Below are 21,069 nucleotides of genomic sequence, written 5' to 3'. Positions count from 1 at the left end.
TAAATAAACAAACAAACTTTATCAAATTTTGGCACCTCACTCTGGCACTGGACACCTCAGAGGTGTCTTGCTGTTAGAAGTGATGCAGGTAGGCCAAGCAGCACAGAATTTGTGGCAAAACCCAGAGTGTGATCACATTTCATTAGCTTTGTGTTATACTATTGATTTTTAATATGAAAAAGCAGCTCTCAGAAGTGAGTTTGAGAAGGGCTTTTTCCATTCCTGTGGTCATTTCAGCTCTTCTCCGAAACTTTTTCAGTGTTCCCTCTTGATACCCTTCAAGTATCAACCCTTATCCCCAAAAAGGTGTGTGAGTTAAAGTACGTTATTTTAGCCCAGCATGGGATAATATAAAGTTTGACAGGCTTAGACTTCTTTGTTTTTTAAACTTTCATCACCAAATTATGTTTGACACACTATTTTTCCCCCGCATATGAAATAAAAGAAATTCAATTAGAGAACAAAGAAAGTGTTCGTTTCTCAAATCCTGAAGATTATTTTAGAAGAGAAACTCCTTTTAATTGACTCATTTAGAAGTAAGTGTCCTGTAGTGGGAGAGGGGGGCAGAAATCTGTGGCAATTGCAAAAACACTGCTAGGAAAGGTGTCAAGTCAATTTGAAAAGAGACACAAGCTATCTTCTAGTGTCAAGCTGTCTTCTGGTGCCTCTTTTTGCAAGTATTAACTATTAAAGATTACAATATTTTTCTTCCCATTGCATTTTATTCTGACAGGTTAGGCACGCTCCAAGGAGTAATAGCATTTTTCCTGACAGTTAAAGGTTTTCATTTTCTATCAGTTTTTGGAAACCAGAACCTTCTAAATCACTGGCATTTGTGTTCCTTGAACTCAAGATGTCAATGTCTTCTCCCTGACAACACTGCTTTTCTGCTGTCCTTAACTGGAGAGGCCTCTTTAGCGTTTAATTCCTTTGGGTTTGCCCCCAAAGGCAACTATCTTTTTTTAATCACACATCATAACAAGTCTTAACAGATAAAAGTCCTCCTTCCATCAAGAATTTTAAATGTCTGGCACAGCTTTGCATTGTATAATTATAGATTTAGGTAATTTCTAGCTTTTTACATTTTTAAATAGAAAATTATTTCTTTATCATCAACCATATTTTCAATATTGCAAAGCCTTCTTTATAAAAGAAACGATTCATCCAAGGCAGTAGCAGAAATAGCAGCAATAGCACAGCTCCTTTCTCAGAATGCAGGGGCAGTGATCTAAGCACTGAAGAACAGGAGCAGCTCTGGCCTCTCTAAAGAAATGCTGCATTTGCCCATCCCCACAGCTCCTTCCTTCAGTTCCATTCTCATCTGCTCAGCCTGCTGTGTCTGGAGGCAAACTGAGCACGCATCTTTCATTTTCACTACCATACTGATATTAATGCCTCCAAATGCCAGCATGTCAATTTTAGAGTTTATAGTTTAGCAGTTCTCCAGCCCGGTGTGATTTTGCAACTTTGATATGAAGGCAGAGGGGTAGTGCTTCAAATTTAATCTTACTTTTTTTTTATTTCTCCAGTAACGTTTTAAACATGAACTGCAAGATACTGGCTCAAATGTTTAGATCAGTGTGAATGCAGGCTCCAAAGATACCTGTTGCCCATGGTGGAGGAGCTGTCTTTATCTTTGCTTGTGGTGCATGTGCTAGAAAAGAGCAGATACACAGAGAAATGCTGAGCTCTCACTCAGCTCAGGCATTTCTGTTCCTGCTGGAGCCACTGTGTGCTTCAGCCATGAGGCACTGCTTTGCAATATAAGCCTTGGTTGCTAAAATGAAGTGGTGAACAGTTCCAGACTGCTGAGATTCGTGGTTTAATGATGTATAATTCCATGCCAGTTTGTCAAGTCATTTACTGAAAGGCATGAAATGGGGGAGCTGTGAAAGCAGAACATCAGGTGCCTCTTGGTAACCTCAGTCGAGTCACTGGGCCAGGAGGGCAGCTTGGTCCAGGACATGAGTGATTAAACAACATGCAAACCAAATGTGACACACTGAAGCAGACTTGCAGCCTGGCTTAGTGCTGGTTCTCGTTATTCTCTAGTGCCTGTATGAAAGCAGAGCCTAACAAGCTAAAACCTGCTGCCTCGCTCTGCACACACAGAGTATGTTATACCCCCTGCCAGAAAGCATATGGTTTATTGTTTCCTAGTTTCTGACAGATTCTGTTGTTTGCAAGGATGAATCATTCCTTTAGATACCCAAAGAGTGATAAAAACACTCATGGAACACAAATAAATTAAGTTTTTTAATATTCAAAGCTTTGTGTTCTCTAACTTAAGTGAAATAGCAAGACTTCCTTTTTTTTTAAAAAAGGGAGCTTTATTTGGGATTAGGAATTCCTTAGTTTTATAGACAAAATAGTTGTGACATAATATCAGCTCAGGTTCGTGACTTTTAGACAAAGTATAACATTTCAGATAAATCTGGATAAACCAGCCTAATAGCAAAGATTAACTGTGTAAAGGTAACTGCAAAGCAACTAAACGCCAGTGGGGAGTTGCTGTTTCTCACAACTGCCCCACAAAGGCAGATTTTTGAGCTTTATACATAAATAGGTGGAATTTGATAGATTTATTTCTTGTTTTCTACTATTTTTTTTTTTTGCATGCAGTATTTAATAAGAGAACCCCAGCATTAAGAGAAATGCTGTTACCTAGATCAGTGATCCAAAATATCTGCATTCCATGGCCTCAGCATCCAGCCAAATATTACCTTCCATTAGGAAAGGCAGGAACACAGTGCTTTTACCCAGATAATTTTAAGTGTCTGAGGCTGCTATAATCCTGAGGATAACACAGGTGAATAAAGAGGTGCCTCAAATCTGCTACATTCTTGGACCACTTTCTGACATCCAGCAACACCAGCCAACCTCTGCTAAAGCTCCTGGGACCCTCCACAGCAAGAATGAAAAGCAAATCAAGCTCATAGGGTTGTATTTGAGGGTTCTCATGAGACAGAAGAGTTAGTTTCCCTCGCACCCTCCCTGAAATACAAATTTGTAGAAACTCAGCCATTGACTTAGTTGTAATAGGAGAAGATGATTTACTGACCGACCACTGCAAATCTGTAGATGATTCTCCATGTTCCCAGCCCCACTGTCTGCACAAGAACTCTATTATTCAACTCTATTTTTAGATATCCAGTGTAGCAGTCCAGGTAAATAATTGATTGTCACTTTACCCTCTTCTGCTATGTCCTGTATGAGGAGGCTTTTGGAGAAACAGAGGAAGAGATCAGAATGAAGGATGCCCTTTAGACAAGGACATATTCATTCACATCACAGGGATACTGAATCTGTGATTTTTGTTAAGTGTTAATTATTTTCTTGAGAGGGCTAATTAAGGCACATGCCTTAAATTTGATTGTACTAATTTGAATTTCCTGATGTGTCACTACAATTAGGTGTGATCTGGGGAAATAGCAGTCGTTCTGGCACAGCTTTAGTCAGGATTTACAAATCAAGAGACTAAAGTTGAAGAATATCCTGCTGATCCCAAAATTTGTTTTTTCTGGGTTTGAGAATATTAAGGGAGAAGAACTGCTGACAATGTGCAGCCTTAGGAGAACAATTGGTCTCTCAGTATGTTCCAAAAATCGTGCAAGATTTGAGATGTTTATGATTTTAGGAATTAGCTGAAGGTAAATAATTCGATGACAAGGTCTGATTTCGAGGTTGCTGTTGGCTTGCAGAAGGTTCTGGGAGCCTTTCTGTGTTGTGTATCTGGGCAGAAAGAGGGGGCTGCCTTTTAACACTGCCTGGGCTGATAGTGCCCCATGACTCTGCATTTGGTTTGCAGTTTCTGCCAAAAGAGGGAATCGGTCAAAAGTGTGAAGAACTTGATCCTAAAACCAATATCTAACCTCACAAAACTAAATTCCATCCAGTGTAGCGTAGCCAAAATACTTCCCCAGGTGAGTGGGGATGAGGTAGTGAAAGGGCAGCTGGAGTCACTAAAGGGAGGAGAATGAAGATGAAAGGCTACTGAGGCCAGATAAGCTCTGCTCCATTACCTTCTTAAGCTTCAGCTTCCAGTGTTCCTTCAAATTACAGGAACAAACAAGTGGGTTTGAAGGCTTAGTGCAACTGCTGGCCTATAATACAACTTCAATCTATTTCTTTTTGAAAGGAAAGGAGAGTAAGGTAGAGAAAAGAAACTGTGCAAGGTGTTTGACAACAAAGAGTGCAGGGAACTCAGAGCTCTTTGAGGCTCAATTAGCCAGAAAATGTGCTAAAGACTACATGCCCTGTTGGATTATTGGCCAAAGAATTACCCCAAAGCAATCAAAGTGGCCCTGTTGCCTGAACACAGAAAGGCAATTACAGATTTTGAGGACATGCTACAGAAGCTTTAATTAAAGGTATTACTTCTACATCACTGAACATTAGAAATTAAATTCTTACTTGCAGCCACGAGAAGTAGCTTTTGTCTTTCCTTTGCGTGTAGTGTGTCAGCATGAGGCAGGGCTGGTTTTGGCATCCCTTCTTTAGGGACACGTATCTGATTTCACCCCACCCCTTCTCCTAACTACCACTTACACACCTGACATATTAAGAGGTGGATTTCCACTGCCAGACTTTCAGGCTTCCTCTGGCATTGTCTGGGTCTCTATCAGCAAGGACAATACAATCTGACTAGATTTCAAGGTGAAGTTTATTAAGTTCATTTGTGTGCAGAGCAGAAAGGACTTACTATATCAAGAGGGTTAAATCTGTTATCCTTGAAACAGAAGGTACAGTAAACTAGAATTTTTAAAAGAATTTTGACTCGCAGTGTTGGTTGATGGTACAACCAACCAGTTAGACCTACAAGAGCAGCCTTTCAGGATAATTGCACCAGCAGCAAACACAATCCCTAACACACCTGCTCAGAGTGGGGCCTCCAGGTGTGCTTTTGTGCCTCCCTGACCAGGGACAGTTTCTTTGGAAGATCATGCTCTTCTTGGATGATACTGCACAGAAAGGCAGCACAAATTATGGTGAACTCCTGCTCAAAAGCTGCAGGTCCCAGCTGCCAGTGATTCTGGAAAGACTTTTTGGCATCAAGGCTTTAGTGAAGCTTAACAGCATTGGGTTTCAGCTTCCGGTGTGACTTACACAAACAAGGTAACAGTGTGTGCACTTTTTGCCGATTTCCTACGTATGCAAGTGGCTTCAGCACATACAGCCTTCCATACAGCCTTGACCCTCACTCTGAAACTTTTACTTTACTTCGAGAGTTGAAGTCACTTAGCACTGCCCAGTCCATAACACAAGCTAGAAATCCTAACTACCATTGCTATTTGCTTGAAAATACCAGAAACACACAAATTAGGATGAAAAGAGTCCTTACCTTTGTTTCCTGGCTATTTTGATGACCCTCCTGGTTTGCTGCCCTGCTCCATGGGTTTCTCAGGTCCTCCTGCAGCCCGTGTCTTGCCCCAGCACAGCAGGTTCTGCTAGCTCAGGTCTCTTATGTGCTTGTGGGTTGGTCCCTCAGTCAAAGTTCTCCCCCAGCTGCAAATGCTTGTTTCTCTTTCCCCCCTTTCTGCTCAGGTTTTTCATGTTTCTTCTGAGTTGGTTTCTTTTTTTTTTTTTTTTTCCTTCCTTCTTTGCTTCCCTTTCAATGTCTGAATTTTTTTTAACTTGGAATTTACATTTGCTCCAAGTTCTGGTTCCATGGCAGAGGTGCATGGAGCAACACCACCCAGTCCAAGGCATGAGGCAGTCTCCTTCCCTTACCACCGGTGTGGTCAAAGGAAGAGTCACTAAGATGAAGAAGGCTTTAGATCCCCCCTGTGGGATGCAGTCTGGAGGCCCTTTTGGCAGGCAGGAATATACTTTGAAGCATTCTGTAGTGCAGCCAATTACCATAATAATAGTTCCATTATTAACCAGAGTTCATAAACTCTCTGTAAACCTGTTTCTCAGCTCATGTTTCTTTGGTGCAAGAGCCATGTGTTGGCTGGACAGATGGGGGCCTCTAAAGTTTTTAACAGGTTCTTTCATTTTTATTTGCTTATTGTCTGATCTTTTCCAGCCACAGAACTTGTGCCCTGCAACTGCCATGTCTGCAGAGCGTGGGACACACTGGTGACTGCCCTGTGAACCAGCCCGCATTTCAGGGTCAGCTTAACTAGAAATTGAGATGTTGTTTGAAGGTCCCATTTCCTGCACTTCAGGGACCTAAATGTTCCCCCTTGATATTAATTATATATTTCCCTCTTCATTGCAAAGAAAAGTAACATCATGGTCCAGCATCAGCTGGCTGCATGAGATGGAAAATTCTGCTCAGCGTCTAAGCCATAGCCTGGAGCAGCATATTTGGAACTCACTGGGACCAGGACACCAACAACTGATGATGGACAGCAGAGCATTTGTTGTGTATGAAAACAGCATTGTTTCACACAATGGGAGAGGCACAGATCTGGGAAACTGCCCTTGTTAGATTGACTGAGTAAAGTATTATTTTAGACCCCATCAGATATCTACAACAAGTTTAAAAACAGTAAAGTCTCATGACACAGCTGGGTCTAGATGTGCATGAAGATAAAATAACTTTCCCAAGACTACACAGAAGGAAGCTCAGAAGAACAGACAAATCAGACTCACAGCTTTTTAATCGACCCTATTGTCGAAGCTCTTTTTTTCCTATAGATTTATAGTGGGGTACCACGCCAACTTTATGAACTTCTGCTCGGTTCCTGCTCTTGTGCCAGTTCAAGCTTACGGTCAAGAGTCTAAAAGAAAGTCTCTGTGTGCTGCTCACATCTTTGGTACAATACCAGCTTTATTTACAAATAGGAAAGCCGTTACCACTAAGTAAAAGGCAACTTTATTTTTAGGTTATGTTTTCACCCACAATCTGCAGAGTGATCTGTATGTGTGACATTTGACTCTTTTCTAAATTTGTTTCATCTTGTTTTGAATAGTGCAGCTTGGCAGTGCAAGTGTCTCTTTGACTGGAGTCATGTGCCAGTAGCATCCAGGGTGAGGTAATTTCACTGTTGTACATCCAGTGTAAGTAGTTGGTTTGTGCTTGTAGCTCAGACTGGAACTGGATAATTGAAAATATTCTGCTTCTGAATATTTTATTTTTAACACAGCCTTTAAGCAATGTGACTGTGGTCATTTACTACTCTGGTCAGATTTCACAAAGTAGCCAAAATTGAAATGGACATTGAAGTTAATTTGCACTTGCAGCAGCTCAGGCAAGAAAAAGACCTAACTGCTGTTCTTGTAGCTGCAAGTTACAACTACAGACCTCATAGAAGACACTTCTTAAATTGATTATTTCCACTGGGGCTAATATCTCTGGGCTTGACCACCAGTGATCAGAGTATCACGAAAATGTTCCCAAGGTTTGAGGTTCATTTGGACATTATTGCCTTTTTAAGTAGCTCCTTGTACACACAGTAAAATGTCCTGGGCTGATCCTGAAGTAGCATTTGGTGTAACCAGAGAGTAAGTTGCTGTCGGGAAATTCTCGTGATCCTTTTGCAGAGGACACTGAAAGCAGCAGCATTAAAAACAGGGTGTAGGAGCTTTCTGAGGATTCAGAATCTGTAGGAATCAGTGGCCTTGTTTCATCCTCTCCCCTTTCCCACTCTGATGTCGCAGCACTGCCTGCAGCACTGCTCACGGGGTGTCCCACTGTGCCTTGCTTCCACACACTCGTTCAGAAAGAGATGTTTTCAGAAGGAGCAACTGGCTGGTCTGGTGTGGGTTTGTCTTTAGAAGGGCTATCAGATAAAAATGCCACTCACCTCAGGACAGAGGCCAATAAAACGCAAGTTTAGTTGCAATAGACACGCTTGAACATAGTGCTGGTAGAGCCACCACACACCGGAAAGTTTCCGGGTAGGAAAGTCTTTCCATTAAAAATGTCTACACAGCTGCTCCAAGTTCTTCATGGCATGTTTAACTACTTTTTTAGGAAAAAACTTCCATGTAACATTTAAAAATTGGGACTTGGTTTGAGGTAAGAGAAAGATGATCTTTGGCTTTCTTTGAGTGTTGATTGTTTCACAGTTTTATGGTGCATAGGAAACTGCTTAGAAAATTCTTGTTTTTAATTATGTGGCAGGCAATCAAGGGTGACATGCCTACTTACCCTTTTGATGACAGCAAGCTTTATTTCTTTAAACAGACTAAGGTGGGAGACATTCAGATGTTAAATAGCCTAAAGGCTGCAAAAGTTCTTCATTTCAGTAGCCCTCTGACTCGACTGTGCTAATTTCTATTGCAGAAGGAACTTAGTCAAAACAATTGGAGTGTGAAAAATGCCCACGCTTTGGGCTTTACATTTTATTTTTAACTCAGTGTTTTCTCATTCTCTATCAATCATGACAACTCTTAATGCAAGAATGTGAGAGCCCCTTCTGAGCATCTCAGCACAGAGAACCGTTTAATACTGAGAGCTTTGTTCTGCACGTTAAATGCCTATTGACTCCTCTGGCCCAAAGAAATATTGATTTTTCTCTCACTTTCTTTACAGGCGCTGCTTTCTTTCCTGGTCGCTGTGCTGAGGTCTTTGCCAAAGGTCAAAGCATTGGGAAACTTGGAGTCGTACACCCTGATGTTATCACCAAGTTTGAGCTCACCATGCCTTGCTCTGTCCTAGAGATCAATATTGAGCCCTTCGTGTGAAGACGTGACTTTTATCCTCCGACAGCTGCCCGCTGTCACATGCAGCACCCTCTCCTCTTTTGTCTGCCTCCCAGGGGACATCCGCTTATGCTTTTATGTTCCAATAAACCAGAAAAACAGATCCTGTCTCCCTGAGTAAATGTGTTCTTTACAGTGCAATCTGGCTGGCTTCTGCAGGGGAGGAATGTGGGATCTCGGACTAGGCTGTGCCCTCGATGTTTTCAAAGGGCAGGGGGGAAAAAACAAGTTGGGTCAAAGCCCAGTGTTTTACAAGAGAAATGTAATGGCAGAGCACATGATTAGTTTTCAAAATCAGAAATGTTCCACAGACACAGCTTCATACTGTAACTGATTATGGCTGCATAACAGGAATCTCATTCTTTTCTTACTGCATGAAATAAGATAATTGATTAGAGCAAATGTTGAGTGAATGTGAGCAGAACTAAGGACTTGAGCTTTTATTCTATACGGTTGTCATGTGCTCATCAATGGCTGGGGGAGGAAAATAAACTTGTTTCATGAAAACCAGAGCTATTTTGTAAGCAAGATGTGTGTAATATCTGCTTCCCTGCTCCAGACATAACTGTTGGTCCTTTATCATTCTAAATTCAGAAAGGGGAGGGGGTGGAATAAAATTTTTTTCATTGTTGATGTCAGCCTGGCGGTTTTTGAAGCTCCAAACCAAATGGGGAAGTGCATTTAAGAGCATATGCCAGCGGTGTTTTGCATGAGTAGCAGAAAACTATCAAAGCCTTTGTCTGCCTGAGGCTGGCATATTTGTCTGTAGAAGTGAGCGTGGGCCCGCTGCACTCCCAGCCCCACCAAGGCTTTCTGGACCCCAGCTGTGCAGCAGGACCACGCAGCTTTTGGGCAGGGTTACTTTTCTGGCAGTTCTACCCCTGCCAGGACATGAGAACCTCTCACGGGTCAGGCTTTTCCTTCTAGGTGGCTTTCTGGCAGCAGTTGTGTCACAGCTTGGTGCATTGTGCCTCTGCTCTCTCTGAAACTGAGAAGCTCCCTGCAGCATAGTGATGCTCAATCCTTCCTATCTGCAGGAATGTCACCAAGTGGGTGGCCAGCTCAGTACACTGAAGCCGCTCTTGAGTGGCAGGCTTGTGAAGCTGGCTGTCCCTCCTTTGCAATATTATAGCCATTGCTAATGCTGCAGGCTAACAACAGCCAGTATTCCGTGTTAGGCCGATGCACTGTGCTCCCTTCGGCTGCGAGAGCCGGGAGGGGCCTGTCCAGGAGTGGACATCTGGGAGTTCTGGAGAAGGGTGTCACCATGAGTGCCCCACTGAGCAGAGAGATGTGCAGTGGTGAGGTAAGCTTGTGGTTTTACAAGCTGCACAGACCCCTATCACTGGGCCCACGAGGGCTTTTCAATGGCAGCCCCATCAATATAATCTCAACAGGTGGGAAGGCAACAGGCAAGGCTTTTTGGTGCAAGTGATAATCCAGTATGAAATATGCACTACAGTTACCCATCTGGAAACCCTACAGTTCCCCTCAGATGGAAGTGTAGATTTTAATTATCTCTGCATGACAGACGTGAAATGAGAATATAGCTATTGCCATACATTGCACGACTGACTCCAGTGCCCACGGAGAGTGAGAAAACTGCAGCTCACATTTTAAACCTCCCAGGGGATTAGGCAGCTTGGCGTTTGCAGGATCTCTCTCTCCACGATGCCTACACAACTGTAACCAGGCAGGCTCGCAGTGTGGGAAGCAATCTGTAACGCAGATGGAAAGTATTAACCCCCCCTTGTTTATTGGTGTGTCATGCACGGGGATTAGGACGACAATAAGGCAGATTTGCATTGCAGCAGAGTGGAGGCATATTTGCGTGCACTAAATATATTTCTCTACACGAGATTTTCTGACTCTTTGGGTGTCCCAATTCTCCTGTGAATTTAGCTGTCCTTTTGAGTGTAAAGACTAGATTAAGCTAGGACTAAGGGCTTGAGCTGCAGTGGCATGTGTTGTGAGGCTTTTAGGGATCGCTTCTTTTCATACCATTTGCTCGTGCATTGGCAGCTAAATGCTCCGAAACCACGAGCTTTCTCCCAGGTAAGTACCATTACTTGCTAAAAGTAGAGGATGAGAATCGAGAGAAAGGTTAAAAAGCCTCTTCAGAGTCCCTGACCCTTCCAGTTAACTGTGGTGCCGACAGCCTTGCAATGAAATTCAAGCTCTGCTGTAGTGCTGTGCTCAGGATTAACTGTGATTCCTGATGAGTGGGACACTTCATATAAGTCTGGTGTATTTATTGCGAGGCTTTGTCTTTCATAGCTCCAAAGCAATTATCTGGTATTTACAGCCTGCTCATAGCTGGGTGCAGTACTCGAGGTAGTTATTACACAGCTACGTGCTGGAGCCAGCCACTGTGAGCATTGATATTTGCTTTTACCCCTTGCCATGGGCTCTGGCAAAGGAAACCTTTGCTGCTGGTGGGGACTTCTGAGCAGTTTTTAAACATCTCTTGAACTTGGGTTTTCTTTTTAAACAAGAGTTGGAAGTGGGATTTTTAACTACTGCTCCTCAGTAATGGATTATTTTTGGCCTGCTCCTGCTCCCTGTGGGTACCGGGGATCTGAACACAAGCAGATCAGATCAGAGAGATCAGAGCTGTGTCAGTGTGCTGTCTGGGCAATTGCTGGGTTCCATTCTGCTGGACATGAGCTCTGGGTTTGTCCTTGCCGTGCTTTGGTGGTGATTTTCCAAGGAGCAGGACCCGAGACCGGCTGGCTGCAGCTCCCGGCACAGGCCGCGGTGCCCGCAGCTTCCCCGTGCTATTGCACAAGGCTGTTCGCGTAAAGGTGACGCCTGGGACTGTCTCCATCTCCAGGCTGGCACTGTGCTCGCTTGAAATTTAGATCAGCCTCTGTTTGGCAGGTGAGCATGGAACAGGCTGGGCACAGGCGCTGCCAGGAGGCTGCCAGGGGATCGTGGCCTGGCACACGCGACACCCCTGACCGCCCAGTGACCCTGAAAGCGAGCCTGCTGCCCGGGCGGGGTGCAGCGGGGTGACAGCGGGGTGACAGCGGGGTGCAGCGGGGTGACAGCAGGGTGACAGAGGGGTGACAGAGGGGTGACAGAGGGGTGACAGAGGGGTGGCAGAGGGGTGCAGCGGGGTGCAGCGGGGTGACAGAGGGGTGACAGCGGGGTGACAGAGGGGTGGCCGTGGCACGGTGGGCAGGTGGGAAGACAGTGAGACTGCGGAGAAGCTCTGACAGGAGCAGGAAGCAAGCGAGGGCCTTGCTTTACTCATGGCTCAGCAAACGGGAGGATCCCTCCCACTGCCCAGCTGCGCTTCCACCCTGTTCAGCGAGGTACCTGCGGTTTCTAATATCTCCTTGTAGCACAGTTGAGAAGGGGCAAAATTGAAACTGAGACTGTTTTCTTCTGTGCCCTAAATTACATCAACTACATCCCGAAAAGCAAGTCATGAGGTTGCTTGTGATTTTGCATAGGAACTTGGATGGATTAGGAGACTGGGGTCATGACAAAGTTATTGCTGGAAAATTAAAGCAGGGAAATTCAGTGCTTGCTGCTTTGGTTCTTAATCCCTGCCAAAAGATGCGATATCCATTTGACTTCTGGCAGAGTAGCTGGTTCTGCACTGGGGCACCAGCACACAGAGATGTCCTAGACAGGAGGAAGCCTGGGTCAGCACCACATGCTCAGAAAGAGATTTGCAAAGTAAGCAGGTCAGGAGACGACAGCCTCCAGGCAGGATAGAGTGGACTAAGCTGTGGGTGAGGTGCCTGCTACATCCCTCTTGACAGCATAACAAAAGCAGCTTAGATTGTCTTGCATCACCCCTCCAGCTGTAGGCAGGCACAGGATGGAGCTGTAACGCTGGAGCAGAACAGACAGCACAGACAGTACTGAGAACAACCCGGGCTGCGATACTCTGGAAGTTACCTCCCACTCCATTCACATCAAAAACAGGGTTTTACTCTAAAACACAAGTGTGCCTACTCGAGAGGATTCAGCTGGTGCCTTCATCTTACAAAGTAAAGAACATGGCCATCAAACCCACCACAAAACCTCATTCTCTACCACCACCCTAGAAATGCAGAGACATCTGCACTGCAGGGATGAAGAGGTGGGGAGCATTTCCAGAGACTGCAAAGACACGGATTTGCAATGAGGAGCTGGTGCTTCAGGTTAGTGAAACGCAGAAAGGGTGATGTGTCTCACCTTGTCAGAAGTCTTGCCTCTCCAAGCCTGGCCCTGCAGGAGTGGCTATGGTCCCCTGAGCACCCCAGGAGCACATTCTCTGCACACAGCCCAGCTGAAAGCCCTGCCTAACCCAGCTGGCGCAGGGATGCTGCAGTAATTGGGCTTACCCTGATCAGCCCTGGGCACTTGGAGTGACACCACTTCCAGGCAGGATGTGGTGCTGAGAGGAGGGTGAGGCCCTATCTGGTTTCAAATACACTTTTTGACTACAAAACCTGGTCAGGCTCCTCAATCAATGCAAAATATTCTGTAGTTCATGGGTTGTCCTGCTATCATTGCACATGTTAAATTGGCTTCCTGCTAACTGTTTAGTCTATTAGTAGATATTGCAGGTGAAGGAGATTACAGTGCCTAAAAGTCTCCCAGCACTAATTACATGCAACTAATTTATATTTGCAAATGTTGTAACAAATAGTCATTAGTAGACCAGTAATCTCTTTTTTAAATGTTTTTCAAAAAGCAGGATCCTTCTGGAGGAGTCAAAGCATGGAGCTAGCCTGAGGAGGAAACAAGGAGCAGGACAGCTTGGGAAGAGAGGTGGATGCTTGCATTTGGGAAGCTCTTTTAGCTGGGACTCGTTGCCTTTACATCAGTCATTTACAAGTATCAATAGAGGATGCAAAACAGACAGACACCAAACTCTGCAAAATAGATTTATTTTAAAATTTGAACCAAATAGAGTTTGCCTTTATTGCATGAATTACATGCAGGTGAATATTATAAAAATACCTGTGCAGCATTTATATATAATTTATAAAAATCTTCAAAGCATAAAATAGCTGTGAATCAGAACAGAAATTTTACACATGAAGCTGCATTAATGTCCCTGTCAAACTGTGTCTTTCTTGGGGGGTACTTCCAATCCCCAGCTTAAATGCTCATCTTGCTGCCTAGTATTTTTCCCAATTTTGTGATGTGGCCCCTCCACAGGGCTCCAATTGTGCACTGCACCAGTGTGTCATGCAGCACTCATAACACAAGGGCTTTAAAGGTACTTTAAACCTGATGGCAGCGCTTCTGTGGTGGGAAGGAGAGAGGTTGAAAATAGAACCCCATGGTTGTGGTGGCCCATGCTGAGCATTCACCCAGGGGCAGGCGTGAGTGGCCATGTGCCCTGCTGAAAGGCTCGCTGGAGCTGTTTGCATGCACGTGTAAAGTCCACACAACCTGATATAAAAGAGCTTATCCACAGCCTGAGCAAATCTAAAAGTGGTTGAAATTTCTGCCTGTATTTCTCCTGGAGACTGGCAACCTGGGTTTAGAGTGGTGCAGCTCTTCCACGTGCATGCTTTGCACTCCTCAGACAGAGCTCCCAGCTACAGTTTTGGAACTGATTATGTTTATCCAGGCAGCCAATGGATGGCAAAGCACTTCCTCTGCATTCTTCAGGTTCATTTTTCTTGCAGCCAGGAAGACAAGTGGACACGGTTAAAAAGCTGGCCCTCACTGTACATTCTGCCAGGCAGGCACAGGGGCCATGCTTGAAGCTCTGCAGCAATAGCAATAGTACATTTTCCTAGCCAAGCAGACCACGTTCACTGCTGTATTTCTCAACAGCTCACTGGTCCAACAAATATATAGTTTTAAATAAGCAGCCCGAGTTATAGGGATGACTTTCCTTTGGACACACCTCCCTGCTATTCTACAAGTGTAATACACACAGTGTTGCAGGATGCATGGAAGACCAACTGTGATGTTGTGCAGCAGCAGAAAATGATGGCATCTTATCATTGTCATGCGCAGTAGTCACCAGAGCCACCACTCAGCTTCTTCCACAACGCAGTTTATGGGCTCTACTTGTCCCCCCTGCATGACAGGAAGGACTTTTTCCTTTCCCCTAGCCAGGGGAACTAAATAGGGGTTAAACAGTTTGAGCTCAAGCCTCAGTGCTGTGATAATAACTCTGCTCAGTTTGTAAGCAAAGGATCTTTTAGTGGAGGCTTTCTTATTAAGATCCAAGGTAAATTTCTTGCAAATCACATTAAACGTTTTGTGTTAGCTTTTCCTTCTCTTTTACAATTCTAGGTTTGTATTTTTTTAGATTGTAATGACGGGTAAAACCATCCACAGAGATCTAGCCTGATCTGGCAGTGCCATCAGAAGACACTGTGAGCTCTGCCCAATGATGGCACTTTATTCTTGGCTGCTCACCTCTCTCCTCACCCTGCCAGCCACTTTTTCCCTGATGCCCCAAACCTGAGCCCTGCCTTGCTCTACTGCTTCAGGAGCAGCCCCACAGCCAGGCAGGCAGAGGCTGAGCCCTGCTCCCCAGCAACCCCAATCCCACAGCTAAACAGCCATTGTTACTGCTCTGGCAGGGCTTTGGGCTGTGTGCTTGACATATTTAGTTGCCTGGGCAAAGGGTGTCTAATTCTGGGACACAGTGGGGACACAGTGGGGTCAGTGATTTCTAACCCAAAGTTATCTATGCACTGCAATTCCCATACCTCCTCCAAGTCAAATATTTTAGGCCAGCTGCTTTGTGTTTGTGTGGCAAGGGCATGGCAGTGACAGGGGGCGGCTATAAGGGGGACTTCTCTCAGAAGGTGCCAGAAGCACCTATTGCCTGTGTCCAATAGAATCAATGCCAGTCCAACAGGACCAATGCCAGCTGGCTTCCAGATGAATCTACAGCTGGCCAAGGCTGAGCCCATTAGTGACAGTAGCGGCACCTCTGGGATAACAGAGTTAAGAAGGGAGGAAAACCCTGCACAACTACAGGCAGAGGAGTGAAGATATTGCAGAGAAACAACTCTGCAGACACCAAGATCACAGAATGAAGAGGAAGAGGAAGAGGAAGAGGTGCTCTGGGTGCCAGAGCAGAGACTCCCCTGCAGCCCATGGTGCAGCTGGTGGTGAGGCAGCTGTGGCCCTGCGGCCCATGGAGCTTCATGGGGAGCAGAGATCCACCTGCAATCAGTGGAGGACCCCACACTGAAGCAGGGAGATGCCCTAAGAAGGGTTTGAAGACCACACTGAAACAGGCTCCTGGCAGGACTTTTGATCCCTCAGGGCACCCATGCTGGATAAAGAAGAGCAGCCCATGGAAAAATTCCCATTGGGGAAGTTTTTTGAGAGCCGGCTTCTGTGGGAGAGACCCCATGCTGAAGAAGGGGAGGAGTGTGAGGGGTCCTACCCATGACGAGGAGGGAGCAGCAGCAGCAGCATGTGATGGACTGACTGCAACCTCCATTCCCATCCCCCTGTGATGGTGAGTAGGAGGAGGTAGAGACTTCAGGAGGGAAGTTGAGCCTAGAAAGAAGGGAGGGGTAGGTAGAAGGTGGTTGTAATGTTCAGTTTTATTTCTTATTATCCTACTCTGATTAGTTTGATAATAAATTAAACTTATTTCCCCAAGCTGAGTCTGTTTGGCCTGTGACAGTAAAACTGCTGAGCGATCTCTCCCTGCCCTTGTCTCAAGCCATGATCCTCTCGTCATATTTTCTCCCTGGAGAGAGGGGAGTGGTAGAGCAGCTTTGGTGAGCCCCTGGCATGCAGCCAGAGCCAAACCCACCACACCAGTGCAGAAAGGCACAAAACATTTTTTGTTCAAGTCACCAGCCTGTGTTATCACGTCTCCGAAGCGGTGGTGCTGCCGGTGGCTGGGTGAGGAGGAGCTGTGCTCACATCAGTCCCAGCAGCTCGTGCAGCAGCGGCACAATCACGGTGGCCGTGAAGCCAACGGAGGAGTACGTTACAAACTTATAGGGCACCTCAACTTCCAGGCGTCTCCGGGCCTCCAGGTCGCCAATGGGGAACTTGTACCGATAGCCCAGCACGCCAAGCACCACGCTCTTCATGAGCCAGCGCGTCAGCAGGACAACCAAGATCCCCACGAAGAACCTGGCCAGCACAAACGCCGTTGTACTGGCGATCAGAGGAAATCCAGGCTGAACGCTTTCACCGGTGTAGGCTGAGGCAGCGTATTGGTTGTTTAACCAAAATCCCACAGTGGCTCCAGCTGCTGCTCCTAAGATCGTAGTGGTGTCTCCCCTGGTCGGGCTGTAATAGTCTAGTTTGGGGTAGTTGTAACATAAGACAAGAGGCACAACGATGGAAAACAGTGGACAGAAGGGGTTGGTTAGCAGTAAGTGATCTATCGCGTCCCACGCAGGATACAAGAGCACGAGCAGCACAGCCGAAATCAGCGCACCTCCTATCACATCCTGCAAAGAAATCACATTTTAAAAGCTTTGTGAGACCGGAAGGTAAACCAGGTATTTGGGTGATGACAAAAGACCAGCATCTGCATTGGTGGGGCCCAGCAGTGGAGGAACACCCTGAATCCAGGGATTCCATTACCCACGTGCAGGGACAACCTGAAGCCTGTGCTAAACAAAACATGACAACCCACAAACCCAGCCTTAGCTTATGCATATGCATGTGTCTGTGGACACACATTCTCCTCCTCACCTGCTCTCATGTTTTGAGGGCATTCTCTACCTATGACCTTGGAAAAGGAACATGCACAACTCCATGTCAGTTGATGACTGACTCCATGTCAGCATTGCAGCGAGCTGCCTTCACACATACCCTTTCCCTCCTGTATGCTACAAGCAATTTCATAACATCAGTGTTATTATCCCTTGCTTGCTTTGCATAAAGGGGAGATGCTGTCCTTTGTCAGAGACAGGCTCCCATCCCAGAAACACAAGCTCCAGGGATGGAAAGTGCAGAGCTGTGGGACGTGGTGCGTGTGCCATGGTTTCTGCCAGCAGTAGGAGGGAGGCACTTCTGGGCAGGGATACAGCAAGGAGAAATTTGTTGCCCAAGTCTTTGAAGTCTGGCTTTAAGTACAGTGCCTGAAGCAAGCATATAGTTAAACCCTAATTTATTAACAGAGGCAAATAAGGTGTTTTTGAGAACTTGATTGTTGTCAGCCACAAAGCTGAGAAAGGACACAGCCCCTAACAAAAGCCATCTGTATGAGAGCAGCTAGGTAAAAAGCAATAAAACAAGTTTCCCTGTGCTGCCCTTCCAGTGTCACGTAGAGGCAGCAGTGTTATTGCAGCCAAAGATGCTCTGCAGGAGCTAAAGTTAGTCACAGACAGAAATGTCCTCTTCTAAGACTGTATCTTTTTCACAAGTCATGAGAGCTGACTACTACCATGCTTGGTCAGAGTCTGAAAATTATTTATGTGAGCATCACTTTGAGTTAGGCAGGAATGAGGGGACTTTTTCACACCAGAAATATTTAATGATATTCTAGTAAATGCATTGCTCCTGTATGGCTGTCCAATCCAGTTGCAGACAGTCCCTATTTACAAACCTGATTAAAGTTTTCTGAATTTTGTTATCCTCCCATTCAGCCCCAGTACAGTAAGGTGGCTCTTGGAAGTTTTAGGCAGGACCCAGACAATCAGCTCTGCCCCGGACCAGTGGCATTGTACCCATGATCTCCAAACTGGATGCACAAAGCCACCCATGGGGCTGGGACTGAGGGGGTGAAGAACATACTTTTTGCACTCCTCATAAGTAAAATAAAACATACATTTTTAAAAAGTAGTGTTTATTTCATCATTACCTTGTATTTGTTAATTTTGTGTGTTTTATAATGTATGTATCAGTACAGTAGTACATGTATACAATTCGTAAGTAAATATATATATATGTATATATAGGAGGCCAGTGATTTATTCTATTTTCTCTCCGTCAATCAATATTTGGGCTTCTCATTTTGGAAACTCCTCTCTAGAAGCTGCTGGAGAGCTCAGGACATGCCGTGGCTGGCTGTGGTGGCTCCCTTCAGCCCTGGTGTGCATGGGCAGGTTTGATGTTTTTGAACACCCAGATGGGGTGGGCAACATCCAGACCAACACTTACATTTATCCGTGCAGAATTAATGATTTCCCCCCTTGCCTGTTAAACTAAGGAGAAGGTGGCAAGAGGAGGGACGGTTCCGATTTCTGCGGGAGCAGCTGCTTTGGGGACTCTCCCAGCTGCGACCCCGGAGCAGGACCCGAGTTTTCCCCGGGGGCGGAGCTCCTGTTTGCACGCCCAGGAAGCACATTCTTGCCTGTCTGCCTGTGTAAACAGATTAGTCTCTTGCCAAGCCCGCAATTATAAAGGAATTTTTAAATAAGGGCAGGCACGGATTTTGCTCAAGGTGCAGTACTACCTGCAAAATTTTAAAGTTCCGGTTGCCCTGCTGGGATGCTCCAGCTCCCTCGGCACAGCCAAGTCCTCCCCAGGCTCCATCTGCCTCCCCTGCAGCCCCTCCACTGCCATGCAGCTCAGCCCTGCTCCCACACAGCGCCGAGCATCTGCCCTGCTTCCCTGAGAGCGCCAATCCAAGCAAAAAGATCACTTTTCCTATTCTGTGTGCTACACGGTCACTTACTGCCTGAGTTCCGTTGCATTCTCATTTCGTGTCAGCGTGGGACACTGCTCACGCTCCTAAACTCCACTCCTAAGGACTGTACTACACAGTGTGTACAGTACTGAAATACGTTGTGTGTTTACCAGCTTTAAAATTGATAATTTTAAAGGATTAATGGTAGTTTGGAAAAAACCTAAAATAACAGCCCAGCGAAGGGGCTGGGTGGGAACTTCAGAACACACCCCACCATGGGAGGTGTAATCAGAAATAAATGTATCAACACTAAATGGGTATATCTTGGGGGAAAAAAAGAACTTTAGGTTTTTTTGGTTATAAAAAGTGACCATGCTGGTCAGCACAGGACATTATTTCTTGTATCTCAGGGCACTTGCAGTGCCAGCGAGATTCTCACCACATCAGCTGTGGCTCTGGAGGGAATGGATTCGACAGATGTGAGACAGGAAAACTTGTTCACTGTATTGAGGCAGGGACCTCAATATTGGACCAATGTTTTAAGATGGAAAGCAAAGTAATGTTTTCTAAAATACAACTCTCTGGAGAAAAAAAAGCAAACAACAACTATTACCAGTCATATAATTTCCAATTGCTTTTTGTTTCTCAAAAATAACCCCTAAAAACTTACAGATTCACTGCTTCAAAATGTGTCCAAAATTTTACTTTTTTTTTACTTTGCCTTTTCCAGGTAACTCCAGATCCCCTCTTCACCAGGTCCTCAGACTCCATCATTTAAGACCCACAAGAAAGGACCCTGCATTTCCCCTGTTTTCCCCCACACACGGGACACTCTGATGTTGAGGTGGCGGAGATGGGTGGCTGTAAGTAAATTACCTGTCAGCGGTGCCAGTGCATTGCTGCCAGCCCATTCTCTGGCTGGGTGATGCTCTCCTGGTAACAGCCGAGGCCAGGGCTGTTTGTCCCCTTTTTCCTGAGCATAGTATTCATTCTGGTACAGCTGGAAGGGTGCAGATAGCTCCCATACCAGCTGACTGCCTCTCCAGGAGGTCTTTGTTGGTAATATTTCTTCTAATGACATCACTGTGCTTTCTGATACCACTCCTCATTCAAAAGCAATGCCAGCAATGCTGAAATACAGATTTGTAGAGCTGAGGTTACAGAAGATGAGGTTCTGCACTGGAGCTGCAGGAAAGCACAGTGAAACTGCCCTTGTCACTCTGATTCCTCAAACAGGAAAAATTCACTTACACCACGTCCATGGATATTTGTTACCCATTCCTTTGCTTTACTCAAATGCAATGACCACTTAATACATTATTGCATCCTTTCTATCAAGGCCTCAGGTAAAAACCCAGAGGCTCTTTCAGCCTGTGGCTGGGCACTGCTTAGGGCAGGAGCCATCCCACCAAGGGTCAGAGACAGCTCTGAGCTGCACTTCTTCCCCAAAGAACCATCACTGCAGCTGGGACAGCAGAGCCAGTGGTTGTGCGTGACAAGATGCTGCAGAGAGAGGGGTTGCATGTGGGAGCTGTGGTCACTGGGCCTTTCCCCAGCTCCATCCCCACCACGGCACACACAGGATTAAGACCCCAGCCAAGTACATTTACCCCTTTGAAAGGCAGCATTGCTCACACTTCAGCCAAGAAGCTTTTTTTAAAACTTTATTTTACAGCCCTTTTCTATCATGTCAAAAGCACAAAGGACTTTTTCTTCTTTGCCCTAAAATCCATCTAAATTTAGAGGGGTCTTTCATTATGATGGGCCGGCAAGAGAAGTATGCAAAGAATTTTTACTGATTGACTTAAGGTCAGCAGCCCAGAAAGAGTGTCTGCAGCTTCGATGTAAGATATTGTTTTGATCCACTGGGGCTGAAAGGGAAGGTTAAG

General features: G+C 45.5%; 2 protein-coding genes across 4 annotated transcripts in view; one reads left to right on the top strand and one right to left on the bottom strand.

Annotated features, from left to right (window-relative positions):
* Positions 1–8,758, top strand: part of FARSB (phenylalanyl-tRNA synthetase subunit beta) — a 36,779-nt gene extending 28,021 nt beyond the window's left edge. Inside the window, exon 17 of the mRNA XM_040074332.2 lies at positions 8,486–8,758. Within this exon, the coding sequence (XP_039930266.1) occupies positions 8,486–8,637 (152 nt within the window). The 3' untranslated portion in view covers positions 8,638–8,758. The remainder of the gene's footprint in view (positions 1–8,485) is intronic.
* A 4,824-nt stretch (positions 8,759–13,582) lies between these two features.
* Positions 13,583–21,069, bottom strand: part of SGPP2 (sphingosine-1-phosphate phosphatase 2) — a 35,038-nt gene continuing 27,551 nt past the window's right edge. For all 3 annotated transcript variants that reach the window (XM_040074810.1, XM_040074811.2, XM_040074812.2), the window contains one exon: positions 13,583–17,054. In XM_040074810.1, the coding sequence (XP_039930744.1) occupies positions 16,512–17,054 (543 nt within the window). In that variant the 3' untranslated portion in view covers positions 13,583–16,511. The remainder of the gene's footprint in view (positions 17,055–21,069) is intronic.

Source organism: Hirundo rustica, chromosome 10, assembly GCF_015227805.2.
Source record: "Hirundo rustica isolate bHirRus1 chromosome 10, bHirRus1.pri.v3, whole genome shotgun sequence".
Lineage (NCBI taxonomy): Eukaryota > Metazoa > Chordata > Aves > Passeriformes > Hirundinidae > Hirundo > Hirundo rustica.
Note: the sequence above shows the minus strand (reverse complement) of the source record. Positions and strands in the feature narration are given on the sequence as shown.